The 21,122-nt window shown below is 40.4% G+C and overlaps 2 protein-coding genes and 1 long non-coding RNA gene across 3 annotated transcripts in view; 1 reads left to right on the forward strand and 2 right to left on the reverse strand.

Moving 5' to 3' along the window:
- The window catches only part of LOC146524129 (cystine/glutamate transporter-like), a 37,895-nt gene extending 25,522 nt beyond the window's left edge, over positions 1–12,373 (reverse strand). Inside the window, exons 1-3 of the mRNA XM_085181244.1 lie at positions 11,633–12,373; positions 2,920–3,046; positions 779–894 (exon numbers count right to left, since the gene is read on the reverse strand). Of these exons, the coding sequence (XP_085037370.1) occupies positions 779–894; positions 2,920–3,046; positions 11,633–11,894 (505 nt within the window). The 5' untranslated portion in view covers positions 11,895–12,373. The remainder of the gene's footprint in view (positions 1–778; positions 895–2,919; positions 3,047–11,632) is intronic.
- A 2,869-nt stretch (positions 12,374–15,242) lies between these two features.
- LOC146524130 (uncharacterized) lies at positions 15,243–17,358 on the forward strand. Its single transcript, XM_085181253.1, has 4 exons — positions 15,243–15,759; positions 15,898–16,149; positions 16,721–16,810; positions 16,985–17,358. Exons 1-4 carry the CDS (start codon positions 15,630–15,632, stop codon positions 17,242–17,244), a joined length of 732 nt encoding a protein of 243 aa, XP_085037379.1. The 5' UTR covers positions 15,243–15,629; the 3' UTR covers positions 17,245–17,358.
- Positions 17,359–17,934: 576 nt separating this feature from the next.
- LOC146524131 (uncharacterized) lies at positions 17,935–20,051 on the reverse strand. Its single transcript, XR_014877354.1, has 2 exons — positions 18,724–20,051; positions 17,935–18,163 (listed from the first exon to the last, which is right to left on the reverse strand). It is a non-coding gene; the product is annotated as an uncharacterized LOC146524131 (long non-coding RNA).
- Between the last annotated feature and the right edge of the window lie 1,071 nt (positions 20,052–21,122).

Below are 21,122 nucleotides of genomic sequence, written 5' to 3' on the forward strand. Positions count from 1 at the left end.
ATTTCTATGGACAGAAATTCTAGTTGGAGCCAAATTATGGAAGGCTTCAACTTTGGTGGCCTCATCTCTGCTTTTAGTGGCTAAAGTAGTTCTGCTGGCTTCATCAGAAATAGAGCCAATACCCCTCCGCAATGACAGGAACCAGTTGAGGTGGCTCGACCATCTGCCTCGCACCCTCCCTGACTGGCCTCAAGATAGACCCAGGACATGCTAGAGACATTACATCTCTCGACTAGACTGACAAAGCCCTGATGTTCCCTCAGATAAATGAGAAGGATCAACTAATTCACTCAGCTAATCCTTTAGTTGCGAAACCACGATGCGATTATTTATTCCATCAATAATTTGTTGTGTTGACAAAACAAATTATACTTTATGTTCAAACATTTATGATATAAACAAAATGTCCTACTTTTGACAGAATTCAAACTCAGTTATTTACAGTGCTGAACGTGGGAAAGTTTGGCTGAATATGAGAAACTGAGCAACTATCAGTGTGTATAATCAGTGGCCCAGTTTAAAATGCTCTGAAATGCTCATTCATGTGAATTTGCTACACTGGAGATTGTATTAGTATGTTGTGCCCTATGATTGTGTTTAGAAGGTTGATAAGCTGAGGATAGTCCTGGGTCTTTTTGTCAAACCCCTCTTCCTTCTCATGCACACTTCTGTCTTCTGCTATTTACCCGAGCTATTTACAACACACTTCACAACAATTCACTAAGATAACATCTGGGCATATTATAACACCCCTTATTACAGTAGCAAAGGTATATACTTAGGCCAATGGCTGTGGCCAGTTTGACAGCCAGGGGGGGGATACCACATGGCATGAACAGAGGTTCCAGGATGTACTGACCAAAGGCCAGAGAAATGACTGCCATGGCTGCAGGCCTGCAAGATGCAACCAAATATGTCAGTTTTTACATTAACATTAATTTATATAACCTTAGGTAACATTCATACGTCCATAAAAGATTATCACTTATGTTTCCAGCCTTGTAGAATATTTTAGTCACCTTCAACTACAGCTTTGTTTCATTTTCTGCATCTTCACCTTTGGCAGTCTCATCAAGTCATTACAGCAAAAAAGACATGGTTCTAGAGCTAGCACTGAAGGTGGTGACCAAAGTCAAAGCTAATACAAAGCAAATACATGACTTTGATTCATTGCAGCTGGACATGAAACAAAGAAATGCAGTAGTGGATATGGGAAAACAACCATCTGTTAGATGGCAGCATATTTGTTATATTGTTATATTTGTTTTTGCGATATACATTTTTAAAAGCAAGTGAAACACAAAAGTCACAAAAATGAAATCAAAGGATTTCAGTTTGATGGGTTTTTAACCCAGCATAATACAGCTGATGCTGAAAGATCCAACATGACCTCATAGAAATTTATGAAATATGTGACATGACTTCTTAGAAAAAAATTACTTGGTGATGGTACATGTGTTAGATCATAAATAAGTAAAAAAAAACAACAACGTTTACTTATACAGCACATTTCACGGACTCTGGTCTATTTAAAAGCTTTCTCAAATAAATACAATCGTGGTGATTTCCAAGCCGGCTTTCACATCCCGCTGTAAGTCCCGCTGTAGCAGGTATAACGATGGGAGTTTGTTTGTAATATCAGATGGGCAACTTCCTAGACATAACATTTCCATAATCACATCCTCATGTGTGCACAGTAGTGGGCTTGGTTTCAATATGAATGAAACAATACTGGCTAGTCCCAAAGGCTCAGCTTCTGGCTCATCTGTATTTCTCTCTTCATTTCCCACAGCAGTCACTGCAGCCGGGGAAATCGCTCTTTGTCCCCCTCATTCTTGTTTTCATTCTCTGCCTCCCTCTCTGTTCATTTCCCATGGTTTCCATTCAGTCCTTGTAGCCTGAGGGTAGCATAAGATTGTGCAGCTCCAAATAGCCAGTAGACTGGTTTGTACTGCTTCACCTTGTCTGTGTACACATCCACTTCCATAGAGCATTTTTTCAACTCTGTGGTACAAAGTAAACTTACTGTCACATGCAGCCATTCAGCCTTTGCTCCCCACCAAACACAGTCTGAGAGATTATGTATACACCATTTTTTTGTAAAATAGAGACTACACAATATTTGCAACACATTGGGTGACTAGAGGTGTACGAGTTGTTTTCTGCTCCTCCACCAATTACAGCAGCGATGACTTGTGTGATGGTGATGATGTAAAAGCCTGAGATTGAGAGAAATTATTTTTGTGCTGATGTTGTATAATCTAAACTAGAGCACCCAAATGCAATAATATATATAATATAATAGAAATAATACTGTCATTTAAATTCATCTATAGCTTCTTGTCTTTTTTTCTTAAACCTTTTCATCACCTCCATACAACTTGTTGTATTTTGTGTTGAATAAGTCCCTGTAACTGTACAAACACATACAATTAGACAATTTATATAATCAGATTTATTGTCAACACGTGGTTACATGTGACACCCCGAGTCTAAACTTTCAATTCAGTTCAGTTTTATTTATACTATGTGGTCACTAATGAGCAACAGATCTGTAAATCAAACTGAAAGATAACACTTATAAAGATGTTATGGCAAAGGTCCCATCAGGTTTGATGAGTAACATCAGCTTCCTTTTTGAATCATGTTAATACTCACTTAAGTCCAATATTTGCTCTTGATAGCTTTGTTTTTGGTCTCCACCAACTACTGACCTGTCACTGACTGCATCTGTCTCTCTGTTTGCTGCCGAGTTAGGATTGTATTAAGGCTTTACACTGTTACAGAAAATAGCTGCTTACTGCTGGAACCAGTGACTCTTGCCACCACAAGCAACATCCTTTATATTATACTTTGTGACAAAAAACAATGATTTGTAGAGCTAAAGATTCAGACTCAATTTAAGGCAAAAAGCATTACCTTATAGCAATGAGATCAGCCCATAATCTTATAAAAGCCATCTGAGGTCCAAACGCTTCCATTATGTATGTGTAATGCCCACCAGACTTCTTAATGCATGTTCCCAGCTCAGCATAGGACAGGGCTCCTGCAGTGACAGAGGTGACATATTAATCCCTGCTCAGAAACAAGAGGCTAGGTACATACCAGTCCCAGGACTGTTAAACTGTCTCAGAGGTGTACTCTCTCCCCTTTGTGTCCATGATTAGAGCAATGTATTATTGCGCAAGCTGCCTCAGTTCTGTAGCAACATTTTTGAGTGGAAAAAAGCATCACATTTATCCATCTCAGTACAGGCTTGGCAACAGCCATTAGGTATCAGGTGCAGTGAGTCCTGGGTTCCTTCTGGTGCATGACAGTACCCGGCCTCATGTGGTGGGAGCATGCAGGCAATTCCTGGAGAATAAGGGAATTGATACCACTGATGTGACTGACCCATGCTTGCCTGAAATAAAAATCCATACAACACCTCTGGAAAGTTATGTTTCGGTCCATCTGACACCATTGGGTTGCACCTCAGACTGCAACTCAGACCTCAGATCCTTCGGGCTGTCTTTGACTTCAGCCTGGTGTAGGCTGATAATTCTCATTTCCATCGAGCGATGTGGCATTCTTTTGTAGAGTTGGATGGACAAAAGACCACTTTTACGTGGACTTTTGTCTTGGTCTTGTCTTGGTCTCGAGACCACTTTTACGTGGACTTTTGTCTTGGTCTTGTCTTGGTCTCGACTGACTTTGGTCTCGGTCTCGCTGTTTTGGTCTTGCGTTCTCAAATCGACATAGTGTTCAGGAGATTTGGAGTCAACTGTCATGGGCTGGGTCGTGTGACCCAGTGTTTGAGTTTTATGTATTTTTGTATCCATTTTTGATCTAGTTAATTTCTAGGTGGCTATTTAGTCCTTCATTTCTTAGTTGTTTCTGTCATCCCCCCCTGTACTCAGTCTCCCTTGTCATGTTTCATGTCTGTGTGGTTATGTTAAGTTCATGTCATGATTTATCTTCATGTCTCTGGGTTTCCTGTTTTATTTTGAAAGAGTCTGGTGTTCTTTGTTCATTGCATTGAGGTTTACTCTCCCCTGTGCTGTAATTATGTTTCATTCTAGTCAGCTGTGTCCTCATGTGTCTCCACTTCCCCTGATCACCTCATGTGTGTATTTAGTCCTCAGTCTTGCTGTGTTCAGCGTCGTCTGTGTTCTCACCTCCATGTTTTCACGGTCAGCCTTTGCAGTGATCATCATCGTCTCTGAGTGTTCTTAGTTTGTCACAGTATTAGTTTTCCCAGTTTAGTTATAGTCTAGTTTAGTCACCTACCCCTGCTTTGTTTGTACACTTTGTCTTCAGCCATAATAAAGGCTCGCTTTCTGTTAAGTTCACTCCCGTCTACTCACTTGTGTACGCACCTGGGTCCATCACATACACCACCGCACGGCCTGTCTCCGCAGACCGTGACATCAACCATCAGCGGAGCGGGGGTGGTGGCTTACCGGGCTTAAGCCCGGATCATTTTTTCATTTTTTACACTCTTTTGGAGTGTAATTTGTTAGTTAGATGCGTGCCTGACAACTGTATAAAACAAAAACAACACACGAAGCACAGAGCGTACCGTCGTAGATTCCCCCTAATTTTGGTATGATCCGAGCTCGGGCACTAGGCGACTGAGCACTAGTGATGGGATTTCCGGCTCGTCTTAGAGAACCAGCTCTTTCGGCTCGGCTCACTAAAAAGAGCCGGCTCTTTCGGCTCCGAACCGGCTCTTCAGGTTGTTTTGTTGCTTTAATTCATTTATTATTAACAACAATATAAAATTATGCACAAAAGGAATTACTAATGTAAAAAAAAGTGGTTTTATTTATATATGTGTATATATTAATATATATAGTGGCCCCTAGAGACAAAACACGTACGAACTCCAAAACACATTTCTAGCGTTAACTGAACTTCCAAAACAGAGCTACCTAGATCACTTAAATTACACAATTGAAAGCATATGTGAGAGCCAGTTCTCTAAAAAGAGCCGGAAATCCCATCACTATTCAGCATCACTCTGAGACAGGATATTTCTAACTTTAGAGATGTTGCACAAATGGAAGAACGCAGTCTTACATATTTGTTTAATATGTGCGTTGAAGGACATGTCCTGGTCAAAAATGACTCCAAGGTTCCTCACAGTGTTACTGGAGGCCAAGGTAATGCCATCCAGAGGAAGAATCTGGTTAGATACCATATTTCTAAGCTTTTCAGGGCCGAGTACAATAACCTCAGTTTGATCTGAATTAAGAAGCAGAAAGTTAGCGGCTATCCAGGTCTTTATGTCTTTAAGACATTCCTGCAGTTTAACTCATTGGTGTGTGTTATCTGGCTTCATGGACAGATAGAGCTGGGTGTCATCTGCATAGCAGTGTAAATGTATGCTATGTCTTCTAATGATGCTGCCTAAGGGAAGCATGTATAATGTAAAGAGAATTGGTCCTAGCACTGAGCCCTGTGGAACTCCATAATTAACCTCAGTGTGTGGAGAGGACTCTCCATTTACATGTACAAACTGGAGTCTATTAGATAGATGTGATACAAACCACTGCAGTGCAGTACCTGTAATACCTACAGCATGTTCTAATCGCTCTAATAGGATATTATGGTCAACAGTATCGAATGCTGCACTGAGGTCTAGCAGGACAAGCACAGAGATGAGTCCACTGTCAGAGGCCATAAGAAGATCATTTGTAACCTTCACTAAAGCTGTTTCTGTGCTGTGATGAGCTCTGAAACCTGACTGAAACTCTTCAAATAAACCATTCCTCTGCAGATGATCTGTTAGCTGTTTGACAACTACTCTTTCAAGGATGTTTGATATGAAAGGAAGGTTGGAGATTGGCCTATAATTAGCTAAGACTGCTGGGTCTAGAGATGCTCTTTGAGTAAAGGTTTAACTACAGCCAGCTTGAAGGCCTGTGGTACATAGCCGATTATTAGAGATAGTTGATCATATTTAAGATCGAAGAATTCATTAATGGCAGGACTTCTTTGAGCAGTTTTGTAGGAATGGGGTCTAAAAGACACGTTGATGGTTTGGAGGAAGTAATTATTGAAGTTAACTCAGAAAGATCGATTGGAGAAAAAGAGTCTAACTTAACATCAATGGTACTAAGAGTAGCTGTAGATAATATTACATCTGTGGGATGATTATTGGTAATTTTTTCTCTAATGATAAAAATTTTATTTGTGAAGAAGTTCATGAAGTCATTACTAGTTAACGTTAAAGGGATGGTTGGCTCAACAGAGCTCTGACTGTTTGTCAGCCTGGCTACAGTGCTGAAGAGAAACCTGGGGTTGTTCTTATTTTCTTCAATCAGTGATGAGTAGTAAGCTGTTCTGGCTTTGCGGAGGGCTTTCTTATAAAGCAACAAACTATTTCTCCAGGCTAAATGATGATCCTCTAAATTTGTGACACGCCATTTCCTCTCCAGATTACGAGTCATCTGCTTTAGGTTACGTGTTTGAGAATTATACCACGGAGTCAGTACTTCTGATTAGAGACCTTAGTTTTCACAGGAGCTACAGTATCCAAAGTCGTACGTAGTGAGGAGGTGAAATTATTAACAAGATAATCGACCTCTGTTGGAGCAGCGTTCAGATAGCTGCTCTGCTCTGTGTTGGTACAGGGCATTGACGATGATAACAGTGGGTGGATTATATTCTTAAACTTAGTTACAGCCAATGTTCCCTCTTATTTTTCATGTGTCTGAGCGAACACAAACTCCCTGAGCGTGCCTTGGACCACTGTGAGCAACAGCAGACGTGTGCGCTGTGGTCACGCCAGCATCGAATCCATCCAAGTTACATGGTTTATTAAAATAATTAGATTACAGCATTTACATTTATGTTAGACTACTTTTAATTAACTGCTTTAGCCCACTTACAATGAAAATGTAAAAAAATCTTGTTCATGACCTGTGTAGCATGTTAACACTATTGGAAGTAAAAATAACTTGAACTCCAATTTTGAAAACACAACTTTCTTTTTTTTTCTACAAAGCTCTGACTTGTATTATGAGTCTGTGGTCTGGGAGAGAGTCTGTAACTCTCTGTCTGCAAAATACAGTAAATAATGACCAATGTTGGGCAATTAATTATATTGTTGCTATATATATATAGTATATAGTTACAAACAACAAAGTTTTTGCAGCTGTTTACCTAAAAATGCAGCGAAGGCGTTTTTTTAAATAAACATTTCAAACTATTTACAGAACAATCAGCTGTTCTGCATCAAATCTGATGCCACACAAATTATTTGTGCCACTCCAAAAAATAATTTATGTCCACTATGAGATGAAGGAGAACAACAGCCTGATACCTGCAGGCCTGACAACAGCAGATGTGTCACTGCTGTAACACCTGTAACATTCAGCAGTCGCCTCATTGTTCTGACACACAACAAAACTATTGACTACACTACACACTAACTACACACTAACTACACAAGATTTGTGCTAAACGTCACAAATCTCTCACATTTCAAACATGCCATCACTCCTAATACTTCCCCCTTCCTAAACAACTAAATGCCATGTTGCCATATCATTTTTTGACTGGTCGACATGGTACATTTTTCGACCAATAGGAAAGGCTGGGTTTTTTTTGGTGTTGTTTTTGCTCACAGATGGAGAGCGTTTTTGAGCATTTTCCTTATAAAACACTGTTTTTACCATTTCTTCCCGCAGTAAATATAAACAACGACAGTATTCAGGAAGACACCAAACATTGCTATGTGGAGTGAATAAATAAAAGTATATTTACGGTGGCCCCTTTGTGCTTGTTTCCAAAACCTTCTCTTCTGACTTTTTTCTCTTCCTTTCAGATCACTGGTGTTCTTTATTTTTCCCTCTTTTACTCTATTTCTCCATCTATCCCTTTATGAGAAACTCTTTCTTCAACTCAGGCTGGCTGTTAATTTTTTTACTCCTTCTTTTTTGATCATCCCTGTTCCTTCTCTTTCGTTCCTCTACTGACAGCTTCCCCTTCGCTATTTTAGCCTGAAATGTACCATTTTGTAATTACTATAATTTTTCTGAACCTTGTGCTTTTATTCACAACACAATTATGCATTAAGCAATAGAAATGCTATCCGGCCATTAAGTTTGATGTCATTAGCCATTTCCAGGTCCAAACTCCGCTGCAGATCCCAAAGTCAAAGAAACTGCAACATCACTGAGAGTTACAAACTGTCTAAATTCTTTCATCTTTAATAAAATGATCGGTGTGGCTCTACCAGGTGTAACATCCAGGCATCCATGAAGACAGAATATATGAAATTTAACAGAGTTAGAAGTTAGATTGCTTGTTTCCACCTGAACATGATACACCAGCTCTGCTATCACTTCCAACATAAATGAAAACAGAAAACTAAACAGCAGTGACTTTTGTCAGGTTACTGAAGTTGGGCTAGCTGGTAAATAGTGATGTGCTACATGATTGCTAGCGACACAGCTGTGTTAGCATAACATAAACACAGTGAAGCTGGAGGATGAACACCATCTTTTCCACTTGATTAAAGTTAACATGAGGGTTCCCGATGGTTAGGCTGACAGTGATCACTGGCTATTTTTAGGGGCTTGTTCAGATTAAATAGAACAAGATAAAAAGCATTAAACCATTTTAACAGCACAACAGGCTTAATAAACAGAGTAGTTTGGGCACGGAAGCAGGATTCATACATCATCACTTAAAGAACAGCTCTTGGGGCACAGCTAGCTCAGTAGATGCCACATGATCGAAAGGTTCAAATCCAACGAACAGAGGCTATCCTGGATTGGTAGCTGCCCACTGCATCACTGAGTGAATGGGTTAAATGCAGAGGACTAAGCATTTTCCTACAGGATTAATAATGTATACATAAACAATGAGATTCAAGATAAGGCAAATTTGATAATATTTGACACATCTGTGAAGCAGAAATATCAGTAAAATACACAGGAAGTAATATGACTGAAATATTAATAAAAAATAACTTAATATAAATGGTGAACAGCACAGTTTTGTGGCATTTGTCAACACTATTAGAAAAAGGGTCAACACCGTCAGACAAAATGGTGTTGACATCTGATGGTGTTGACAAAATACCCGACTTTCTCTCATAACACATGTTTATCTGACAGAAGCCATCTTGTTTTTCATCATTTGCTTATGGCCTCTACAATCTACCTAAATGAGGCTGTTTTTACAAGAAATAAAATAATTAAATCTTGGGTTACATCGACTTTGGTGTTGACAACCTATGGTTGTGACACAGAGTTTTATCAGAAAGGTGTGCAATAACTGAAATAAAAACAAACAAATTATCACAGCAGTGACCTCATGGCATGTGTATCAAACAGGAAGTGGTAAAGGGGTCCTCAGAGTGTAAGCTGCCCACAATAATTCCTGATTTTAAAAAAATCTGACGGTGTTGACAAAAACTCTGGACACAATTTTAATCACTTAAAAAATATTTAAAAATAAATTTTCAATTGCATATTTTGATATTATATAAGGTATTGACTTAAATACTCAGTGACGAAAGCCATGATGTTTAATTTTACATTACTTTTAATTTTTTTCTGTATTTTAATATTATCACACCTGCTTCTGGACAATGGATTTTTAAGGTACTGGTAATGTATTGTACCATTTAAAATAAATATATATTTATAAAAAATACAAAATCATACTTTTGTTGTATAAATATTGCCTTGGTTTGTCTTTTAGGCAGTTGGGTTGACACTTGTATGCATATTTTTAACCACAAAATTGGGGTTTTATCTGCCGGACATGTTTTGTCCCTTATCTCAAGAATCACTGATGTTCAAAAAAAGGTTTTGTCTCACTCCCATTTCTTCCTGTAGCATGTTGAAGCTCTACTTGGAACTTTTGATTTTTTAGCCAGTTCTCAAGTGGTCTTAAACTTTATTGGGACTGGATTAATCTCTGACTCTCTCCCACAGCATGTATTTGTCCTGTGTTCCTCCCCTCAACCCCAACCAGACGTACCCCCCCCAACCCCCCGCCCCCTCCAGTTCTGCCGGAGCTTTCTTCATGTTAAAAAGACGTTTTTACTTCCTGCTCGCTCAAAGGAGGTCATGCAATAGTTGTGGTGCACATGTCAGGATGATTGGCTAATATGTCCTGTGGTTAATGATCAAATCAGAATTGATACATCTCGTAAGTTCTGGTGGTTTTTAAATTCACTGAGAGTCTGAAAAATTACATAATTCAAGTGTTATCTTTCTCAAAGAAACCAAGCAATTATGTATATTCACATATTGCACAAGGTAACAAACCCATGAGCACATCTGTCATTTTTTTTCAAAGATTTGAAAATGAATTGAGAAATCATTAGTGCACAGAATTAAAGCTGAACACAATTAAAACCAGGAAGTGAAGGATTGCCCAACTGTTGAAGGTGGAGACAGGAGAGCCCCCGGGCAGAGGTTTTGTCTGTGTTCGCCTATGTCTATCTCTGTTGACCTCTGGCCTGCATGTGCGTTAGGTAAAGACTGCAGTGGAACTTCAGCTCTCCTTTGTTGGACTTGCACTGCTGTGGATATTCAACAACAGATTCTGCTCTTCTCCAGTGTTTTTTTTTTTTTTTTTTTGTCTTTTTGTTCCCAATAAGACTCTGACCAGTCAGAACTGAATTCAGGATTAGACTGCAGATTCTGACCTGATTAAACAGCCTGTAGGCATAGCACATCCTCTGTGTAACATGACAGAGGCCACATTTTGGCATGGACATGAATGGCTGAACATGCAGATAACAGGCAGAAGTGCTGCTGTAAAGGTCCTTGGATTTCAATACTTGAGATAATCATTGACAGCAAATGAGTTATGTTCATGTGTAAAATGAGTTTGTCCATTTACATTTCTAGAAACTGTGCATAAATATGTCTGTAACTTCTAAACAGTCAGTGCAATGTTTTTGTTAAACCCTTCAATTAAACTGAAACTCTGTATTTCAATCACATCCTGACTGTTTGATTTGAAATCCACTGTGGTGCTGAACACAAAGCTACGAATACACATAGTTAGGTCCATATTTGTTGGAGCGAGACACAAAGTGTGAGAATATTCAGAATGAGTCGCAGCATCACAGCAATCATGCAGGAAAAAGTTTTATAAGTGTTGATGCTGTGTGACTTTTACAGTCTCCAACAGTGAGTTATCAGGTCACTGTGTATGTGTAGCCATGTTTACAGCGATGGTGTGAAGCAGACTGAAGTTTGACTGAGACTTTAGGATCAGACCCAAGTTAGTGAGTTCAGCCCTGATGGCTGCCATAAAACGTTACTCTGAAAAATTCAGCTCATGGTTTGAAGCAGATTTCTGTGGCTGTGAGATGAGCCTTTATATTAAAATCATCACTACACTTCTGATATTTCCATTAGTGAACTGTAAAATAGCAGCTTTAGCACAGAAGAAGCTTACTTGACGGTTTCAATACTGACAGTGTTTTTGGCAGTGACGGTTACATCTCTTCTTTTTTAATCTTACTTTATACAGAAAACAAATGATGGACTTCTGTTTGTTACTTTTCTGACTTCTTTTTATGTCTGTTGTTAAATCTCTACAGCCACAAACAGTTTTCTGAACCTCCACCAGTATATTACAAGAGCAGAACTCCTCTGCTCATATTCCAACTCACCAAAGAGGGACAGCACGCCACAGGCAATCCACACCAGCAGGGACACTCCCACACTGCCGGAGTGCTTCAGGATTCCCTTTGGTGAGATGAAGATCCCGGCTCCGATGATGGTCCCGATGATGATGGAGATGCCTCGGAGCAGGGTCACCTTCTTCCCCAGTTCTACCTTCCTGTCCTCACGCTTGAGTTCTGTCCAGTTTGAGGAAACTTTGTGTCCATTTGCTGCAGTTTCTCTGTGAGCAGATGCAGAGCTTCCAGTCATCTCTGTACACAGTGCCTACCACGCTTCTTCTCTTTATGAATGCTCTGTCTGTGACTGCAGACACCCCGTGTGGCTGAGGTTAGGTCTCTCAGTCTTTGTGACTGAAAGTTACAAAACTCTGAGTTAAGACTAAAGGCCAGGCAGGCTACTCTATCTCTCTCTCCTCCCACCCACCAACCTCCACTCTGCCCTCCCTCTCTCACGTCTCACTTTGCTGCCCGGCTGTCTACCCTTTGACATCACCAAACTTTTCTCTCCTTTCTTTCTTCTCTGCACTGCTGTCTCACCCTGAGTTTGCCTTCCTGCAGCCCCTCTTGTGTAAATCCTGGCTCACGTCAGTGAGATGTTGCTCTGTTGGGTAATCATGACACAGCAACCTGTTTTTCAACACAGACTCACCCGTTTCCTCATCTCCACTCCTTATCCAATTTCTCTTTTGTCTAATTTCCTCTTGTAATTCAACTTCCTCCTCTTTTTATTAACATGACGACACAGGTCTGTAACCTGCCCTGGGATGTGTTACGGATTCAAATATTGGGGATGGATAGAGGAGGAAAACCAAAATAACAACACTGGTCCGGCCGGGTTGAGTCAAACGATGATTTATTGAACACACGCGTGGGAGATGGACACCATACAGCAGACAGCATCAGATCTCAAAATGGTGGAGCCTTGATCAAACTCTTATAGCCTCTAGTGGCCCCCACCTAATCATAAAAGCCTAAACCTTCACATTCTTTCTCACACAGCGCCTAAGCTACGACCTTGGCTCCCTGTTTATCTGCTCCTGCTGAGATGGGGCAGTATGCTCTGTTCTCTTCTAATCAGACAAATAAGGCGATGACTTTCTGCGAACAGTATTTCTTATAACTCAGCAGAATAATGCATCATAAAACAATATCATTCACTCACAATACATCAACAGTCTAATATAATGCAAATCAGTTTACCAAATGTAATAATTATCACCTTCTTCTAATTCAGGAGAATAATGCAAAATAAAACTACATAATAATTCACAATCTCTAATTAGGGGTCTAACATGGCATAAAATAATATTATAATCCGACAATTCCCCCTGATGAGCTCTTTAGACTTAAAGAGCTCACTTACACCCTGCAATCCAGTGTTGCCGGGTTCATTTCTCCTTACTCCTGAGGCCCTTTGTCCCCCTGTTGGGTGAACCATATGTGAGATGACCTCTGTGTTTGCGCAGTTCAGATGCAAGAAAAACTATTATTACAACAACAATAGTAGGTACAGATGACACTCCCATCACTCTCCAGTTCTCCCACAGCTTTATTTCGGTGCTACCTTATACCCTCCAAACGTACTCAGACTAGAACCTCTGTCCGAGAAGCTTTTAACCTTTATTTTACTGCTGTAGGCACCGGTGTCTTCCAGTCGGGTGATCCTCTGCTCTTCTTCCTTCAACCTCAGGGGTTAGACAACCCTTCAGTCGTTGCACAGATCAGGGTATTATTCTGCCCCGATTTCAAACAATGATCTGTGTATTCTGGGGTCACAGCTGTGTTCCCCAGAAAAAGGAACAGGAACGTGTCCCCCTTATAAGAGCCTCTCGAACGTCGTTGGTCTGGTGTTCCTGGATTTCCGCCAACCCCTTCATGGTTATTGCTGTGTTTATGGGATCCATCCTTTTGAGGTGACTAACTGGAGCCCAAAATCCCATGACACTTGAACCCAGTTGGTGTTTCAGCAGTCACCGTGTCTGTCTCTGCTGCGAAGGATCCCCGTATATCTGTGACCTCGTCTGGTGTCTGTTCCTTTCTCTGTAAGAGACAGAAAACCAAAACACCTCTCTTCCTAGCTCTAACAATCTAATGTTGCTGTCTACTGATCTTTTGGTGGTTTAGAATTGGTTTAGAACATTCAGAATGTCCCAAGGACTTATCCTAATTTAGTGTATGTGTGTGTAAGCGTGTTTGCATTTAGCCCGCTGCACTGGCATTTCCTACACTTTATCAGTCCGGACTATCGCCGAACGAAGCTTATGACCTTCAAAAGACCGAGTGCCAACTCATTATAAGCACATTTGCAAGGTATGTATAAAAATGATTAAAACCACTCATTCTAATAAAAGACATCAAAAACAAATTAGCCATTTCTAATTCTAACATGTGTCAATTCATGTAGAAAATTAAAAGAAAAGGTTAGTGACCTCATATCTTAGAAAGTATCAGACTTTCTCCTATCCAGTGTCGTTGCTCCGGTCTTGTTATCCTGTGTCAGGGAATGAAATCAATTTAATTGTCATGTTAGATCTGTTCAACTCCTGGCTCCGCCCAGAGCCTGCGTCTTCCCAATTGTCTACAAACAAAACCTGTATTAACATGAACTTCACTTCAACATGAATTTGTTGACTACTTTTGACACCTGTAAATAGAAGATTAACATGAGGTTATAGCAATCACTGTAATCCAAATGTTAATGTAATGTCAATAGCTTCAATAAATGTTCAATGCAATGGTTGTTATATGATTCTGATGTAACAATAATGCTGATGCTAAAATAACAGTAAAACACCCCCTTTTGGTGGCGAGAAACTGTTGGTGTGGTCAAGTGGGTACTGTAAAAACAAAAGCTCAGGACAGAACAGTTATCAGTCATGTACTTCATACTAAATTAGCATATATTGAATTTCATATTGATCCTCTGAGTGTAATAGTACATTTTAATTAGAATTTATCAAAGCTAAACACAATAATTTTTCTTTATTTTGCTCTTGTTCTTGTGCAGCACCACATCTCAGCACATGCCCCTGTCGGTTCTATCCTACTTTTCTAAATTATTGACTATTTCAATGGAGAACCTAAATGACATGGACCAGTGTTATGTCATTACATATCTCTACATATCTCTATTTTGAATGTGAAAGTCTATCATTCCCCTGTTATTCATAGACATCAATAGAGGGGTTTTTTTTTGCTTTTTTCCTCTATAAAAGTTAATTGACTCTTTACAGAGGCCTGCTATGGTTAATAATAACATGTTCAGTCATGAATGAAATCAAAGCTTTTCTTCACTCTAGCATTTAACATTACCAACAATATAATGTGATACATTAATCGAAACACAGCTAATAAAACACAATTTTCTTGATGCAAACATCAGTAACTCAAAATTAGCAACCAAAGGGTTAAGTCTGCAGTTCACACTCATGTGAAGCTACAGCCTCCCCCTTTAGTCTCTGTCATCCTTCTGTTCCTGCAAAAACAAAACAAAGCGAGACAAAACATCCACCCTTCTTTTACAGGCTGGGTGAATTGTTTGTGGACATTTACTAATCCTAAAGTCAGTACCGTTCTTGTCTCAGTATCAAGTCAGTTAAAACTTTTACGGTGTGTTCACACCGAACGCGATGGACGCGAATAGAGCGTCAGGTTTACATGTAAAGTCAATGGAAAAGCGCGATGAAGCGCGATTGCGGGTCCCGCGAAAATTCGGAAGCAGATTTGCGTCGCGAAAACGCCAAAACGCATGAAACGCGCGTCAGTGTAGCGCGTCTGGCGCGTTTGACTCGCGAATAAAACCACGCGCGTGAGTTTTTGTGTTGCATTTTGTGCATACGCGCGTTTCGCGTCTACCGCTCGAGTTGGAAAAATCTGAACTCCAGCGTCAAATCGCGCCGCGACAACCAATCAGGAGCCTGGTGACGTGGCTCTGACCTAGGTCAAAGGGGCAGATCCAGCCAAAGCCCTTCATTCTTCATTCAGTATGGAGGAAAAGCTAATCAGTGCCGTGGCTAATCACCCGGAGCTATATGATGCTAGCTACTACTTTTACCGAGACAGGAATAAAAAGGACCTAGCTTGGAGACACATAAGTGAGGAGATCGGGCAACCTGGTAAGTTCATTCCTTCTTTTTAATTTTCAGACTGACCCGATGAACCCACGCAAAAGCTAGCAAGCCCGCCTACTGTCCCGCTATTTTCCCACTGATGTACAAATACCTTTCCGCTAACAAGATAATGCGTTTATTCAGAGGACATCTGCAGGAGAAAGTGGAAGAGCCTCAGGGACACTTATAATAAGGAGAAGAAGGCAGAGAAGGAGAAGAGGAGTGGGTCTGCAGCAGGATCGGGGAGAAGATGGAAGTTCTTCGCGGTCATGGGGTTTCTGGACCCCTTCCTCACCCCGCGGGAGACTAGCGGTAATATGGTGCGGACCGTGGAGAACTTCTCCCCCGAGGACCAGGGACAGCCCGAAGAGGCAGCAGGGGAGTGTCAGTCAGAAGGTATGTTTACATAGAGTTAATGTAGGCAGTTAATTTATGCGTGTTGTCATACAGGAACATATTTTGTTTATTAATAAACAGTATACAGTAGTCCCGCTGTTCATCCGTCACTGCCTCGCCTTTTCGCTGATTTTTTTTATTGCACCGTACAGCTTTCAACAATGCGCATTGCATTCTGCAGCCCAAATGACAAATCTCCTCCATGTCGTGTCTCCTGCGCTTGCCAAACTTATCATGTTTGGTTTTGATAACCATCACGTCCAATAGAAAAAAACAGCACAAAAACACTCATAACTATGAGCCTCATTCGGAAATACACACCTGCACCGGGAGCAAAAAAGGCGCACAAAAGTGGCGCCGCAGACGGAGAAAAAGCGCGGCATACTTTTACGTTTTAAAATCGACAAAGGTTTTCACTTTGAGAATCAACTTGTGAGAACTGTGACTACTGTTCATGTGCTGCAATAAATGAGAGACCACTGTATATAATAATAATAATAAGTATATAATAATATAATATTCTCTATGACTATTGTCTTCAACCTGTTAACATCTAATATTGTCTTGATAGAGTCAAGTAATCATGCAGCAGAGTCCTCAGCTGTCTCTTCTCCTGGCTCTCCAGTCCCTGGTCCCTCAGCTCCTGCTGCTGCACCCACAGGTATGAACATCAAGCACTGACAGCTTTTTACTCGCTTGGATTCCCTTGTGATCACCTTTACTAAATATCTACAACCAATCTGTTTATATCATGTTTTTTTTTTTCAATTTTGAAAATGAAAATCTAGTAGCAGCCTTCTCATTACTTTGTGTTGTTTTGTGCTGTGTTTTACAGGCCCACAGAGGAGGACAGCTCGAAGGCGGGCGAGGGACGGGTCCCAGGACGGTCCATCGGCGGTGGAGCTGGCCATCCTGGAGTCCCTAAAGAGGCCACGCCCGTCTCCAACTGAACATTTCCTCCTCGGCCTTGTTCCTGCTCTGGAGAGCATGCCGCCTCAGACACGAGAATTCGTGAAATTTCAAATTTATAAATTAGTTTTTGAAAACAGCACAGCTGTGTTAAATTTGGAAACATTGGACCCTAATGATCAGTAGTTTTCTGATGAGGCAGCAGCTCTCCAGGGCAGAAACAATGTTCTTATTTTTCTCCTCCTTCTCCCTGAGGCTCTTCCACTCCAAGCTGGGTCCTTTTTATTCCTGTCTCTCTGTAAATAGTTACATTTCATATATTTTTGATAAATGTTTTGTTAATGAATTTATATTTTTCAAATAAACATTTATAATGACAAAATGTCTCTGTTCTACTACACAGCAAATATTGGCACCCGACTTGACACAAGTAGAATTTATTTCATATTATACTAATGACAAAACATACTAATACAGTGGGATGCAAAAGTTTGGGCAACATTGTGAAAAGTAATTATTTTCTTGTACAAATCATTGGTTGTCACAATAAAAATAGTCAAATATATCATATAGGAGACACACACAGTGATATTTGAGAAGTGAAATGCAGTTTACAGAAAGTGTGCAATAACTGTTTAAATCAAGCAGGTGCATAAATTGGCAACACAAAAAAAGAGAAATGAAGCCTGGAAGTAAATATTTAGTGTATATCAATGTGTGTGTCTCCTATATGATATATGTAAGTGACATTTTTCATTGTAACAGTGATTCATACAGGAAAATAATGACTATTAATAAGGTTGCCCAAACTTTTGCACCACACTGTATATAGGAACATAGTGAAGACAAGTTATTTAAGAGAGTAAAAGAGGTTAGTTTATTTTGGAGTAGAGCTCCATTTATTAAGAAAAATTTAAAAAGACAGGAACACTCTTTAGAGGTTTGTGGGTGGCTCTTAAAAGAGCCGTTGTGGGGAAGTCACTCGGACTTCAAACAGGCTACTCCTTTGGTTGCCAAGACACAGCTCCCTCCACCGAGAAGTGAGCCATGAATTTCTCCCTCACCAGGACAGCCTCTCTGGAGGAGTTGTTTGCTGGCAAGGAACCTGGACAAAATTGTTTAAAATGAGTATTATGTGTACTGCAGTTACAAAATACATTATTGAAATTCCAAAATTACAAATTGCAAAACATAAATCTTACATAAAACATTTTGTAATTATAAGGATAATTACATGATATATATTAGATATAATCTAAAACAGTCTGCGGTGATTATATACAAATATTCAACTATCCCAGAATTAAACCAGGTCTAAATAAAAAGGAGTGAGTATCACTACAAAGGTTAACTCAGTGGTCCTAATGCTACAGTTTGATATCAGCAAACACCGAGCGCATACATTGATATGACACCACAGACATGCTATCATTCAAACACTGATAACAGCATAAATCGAATTAAATCGGGACTTGATGAGACCTTCTGAGTATCACTAGAAATATTATAAACAGTCGTCTCCGTACCACAGTTTGCTATCAGTAAAAACCGAGAGCATTCACTGTTAGCATAGCACGTCCATGTTAGCAGTGTATAAATGGATGGTTTAGCATGTATTAGCACAGGTATCAATAAAGGACTACCGTATTAAATACTTTTACTAACCTCAGGCAGATGGACAGGCGCTCTGCAGGTGGGATTGAGCGCCTGTAATTGGTGTCTAGGCAGGCGATTCTGGGACCGACCCGGGGAAGCAGGTCCTCAAACTGGCCGAGTGAAAGACGGTGATGTCGCTGGAATCGGCCGTCATCCAGGCGCAGCTCCTGGAGCAAATGGTGAAACTCACCAAACTGCTCATGCCTCTGGAGGACCTGATGGACCCAGGTAGGGCGAGGGCGTCTTTTACGCCGCTGCTCTGCTCTCCACAGTACATAGAGAAGGGAGACTCTCTCTTCAAGCGCTAACTCGACAGCTGCCATCTTGCAAAGATACCGGTCTGGCACAACTTCCTCCCATATCCCTCCCACATTTCCGGTTCACGCGTGTCAAAATATCATATTTTGAAGCGCGATGGATTTTTCTTGGACACGCGTTGAGACGCGAATGTGCACGCGTCAAATTAGGGGCGTTTGGGGCGTTTTTGTTCGCGTCCATCGCGTTCGGTGTGAACACACCGTTAGTCGTCAGTCCATCACAGTCCAGTCACATGCATACATTCACACACATTCATACCAGATATTGCTGATAATGGAGTCTCACGCGCAATCTATTCGAGCCTCCATCACCAGCAAGATGACGTCATCATTTTAAAGGAAAACAGTTCCTTGTTTTTTGGACTGGATTGACCCGCTGCAATCCTTTTAGGCTCAGGACTTCTTATGTGATCAATGTCCCATATAAGTGACTTTCTCCCAAGCCCATTATAATCATGGAGAAAAATACTTTGCAACTATTTTCAGTAAGAATGTTTTATAGCGCTTTAAGGTTCAATCACTCAGGCCTGGATTAAAGAGCTGATTTATTAAATCAGGAACTCACAAAATACCAAAATATCACCACCGGTGGATCCCTCCTCTCAGATGTTCTTATTTCAGTGCACTGTAACAAAAGCAAAAACAAACGTAACCAATAAAATACTCATATAATAACAAATACTGGGGCCCGTTAGAACCATGTCCAAGCATAAAACCATCTTTCTCTCTCTTAGAGAAAGAAAACAATCCAAACCTCACTGATAAAATCAACCTAGTGTTAAGCAAAACCCAAAATCAACCAAAACTTCACCAGAAAGTTTTTCTCCGTCCCGGGACAATATTGTGTAGGCATACAGGTACCGTAACTTCTTTTTGCACTGACAAAAACATGTTGGACTTATTTGATTCAATAGTGGACACTAGTTGCACACAAATATTTTGCTTTGGTAGAAACTTAAACAACTGAGTTAAATCAACACAACCTTTTCATATTCAGTAAACCTGTGCATTTTGTGTTCATAAAACACAAAATGCTAGATTCTGGTTACCATAAAAATTGAATGGGTCTACACCAACTACCATCCTCCTATCTTTATCCTGGTTGCAGGAGGGCTGGGAAATAACCCTAAAGTGATAGGTTATGAGGCAGGGTGCACCCCAAACAGGTCACCAGTCTATCACCTAGAAACAAACAACCATTTACACTTACATTCACGGATAATTTAGAATCATCAATTAACCTAGCTCTAACAGCTGCATGACTTTTCACTGTGGCAGGAAACCAGAATACCCAGAGAGAAACCACTGCAAACTAGCCAGACTGTGGACTTGCACCCAGGACCTTCTTACTGTGGAGCAACAGCACTCACCAGCATGCCAACAATGTAGGGAAGCTATGATTTCCTGTATTTGAGGCAAAATTATTTTGGGCCTGCCGTTGACAGGTTAATCCACAATAAATAGCAATAGCATGCATTTGGTGTGTGTGTCGTTGTCTGCCTCTTATACGCCAATGATTTTCCTGCAGTTTGAAATCTTATGCGATCTTATGAATTCTGTTAGTTCAGCAACTAACCACTCTTACTAGATTGTATCGTGTCATCTCAATGAGAACAAATTAAGTTGTTGAATTTTGTACAGATCTTTAAAGCCTGAGGCAATTGTGTTAAATACACGTGGGATACTTACGTAAATCCAAGGGCTGGCCCCCTTTTCTTCTTTTTTTTTTTTCAGTGTGTTCCTCCTTCAATTAAATCTCAATCACAAAAATGTGGTGCTCCGAAATAAGGCTCACACCGTTAATTCATCATTTTCACTCTATACCACTGCTCCTTAGCAGGCTGTGTAAAGCACAGTAAACAATTCAGTCGAGACCTTGAGCCATAAACAGACATCACTCACAGACATTGTTTTCATAACCAAACTGCTTTAGACCCTGTCCCCTAAATCTACACAAATGCCCTCTGGGTGACATGAAATGCATTTAACCATTTTGCATTTTGGACGTTTGTGTGCAGCATTTTGCGTATCAGCATAGCATTTGTTAGTAAAGCATTCTTCATTGCATCAGCGTGTGTGTATCACTCTTCA

This window comes from Neolamprologus multifasciatus, chromosome 2, assembly GCF_963576455.1.
Source record: "Neolamprologus multifasciatus chromosome 2, fNeoMul1.2, whole genome shotgun sequence".
NCBI lineage: Eukaryota > Metazoa > Chordata > Actinopteri > Cichliformes > Cichlidae > Neolamprologus > Neolamprologus multifasciatus.

Bases quoted from the DNA above. Each gene is read 5' to 3' on its own strand.
- LOC146524130 (XM_085181253.1), top strand. From the start codon at position 15,630: ATGGAGGAAAAGCTAATCAGTGCCGTGGCTAATCACCCGGAGCTATAT. The intron at 16,150-16,720 runs GTATGTTTACAT...TTGTCTTGATAG, and splicing joins AGGGGAGTGTCAGTCAGAAG to AGTCAAGTAATCATGCAGCA. The intron at 16,811-16,984 runs GTATGAACATCA...TGTGTTTTACAG, and splicing joins TCCTGCTGCTGCACCCACAG to GCCCACAGAGGAGGACAGCT.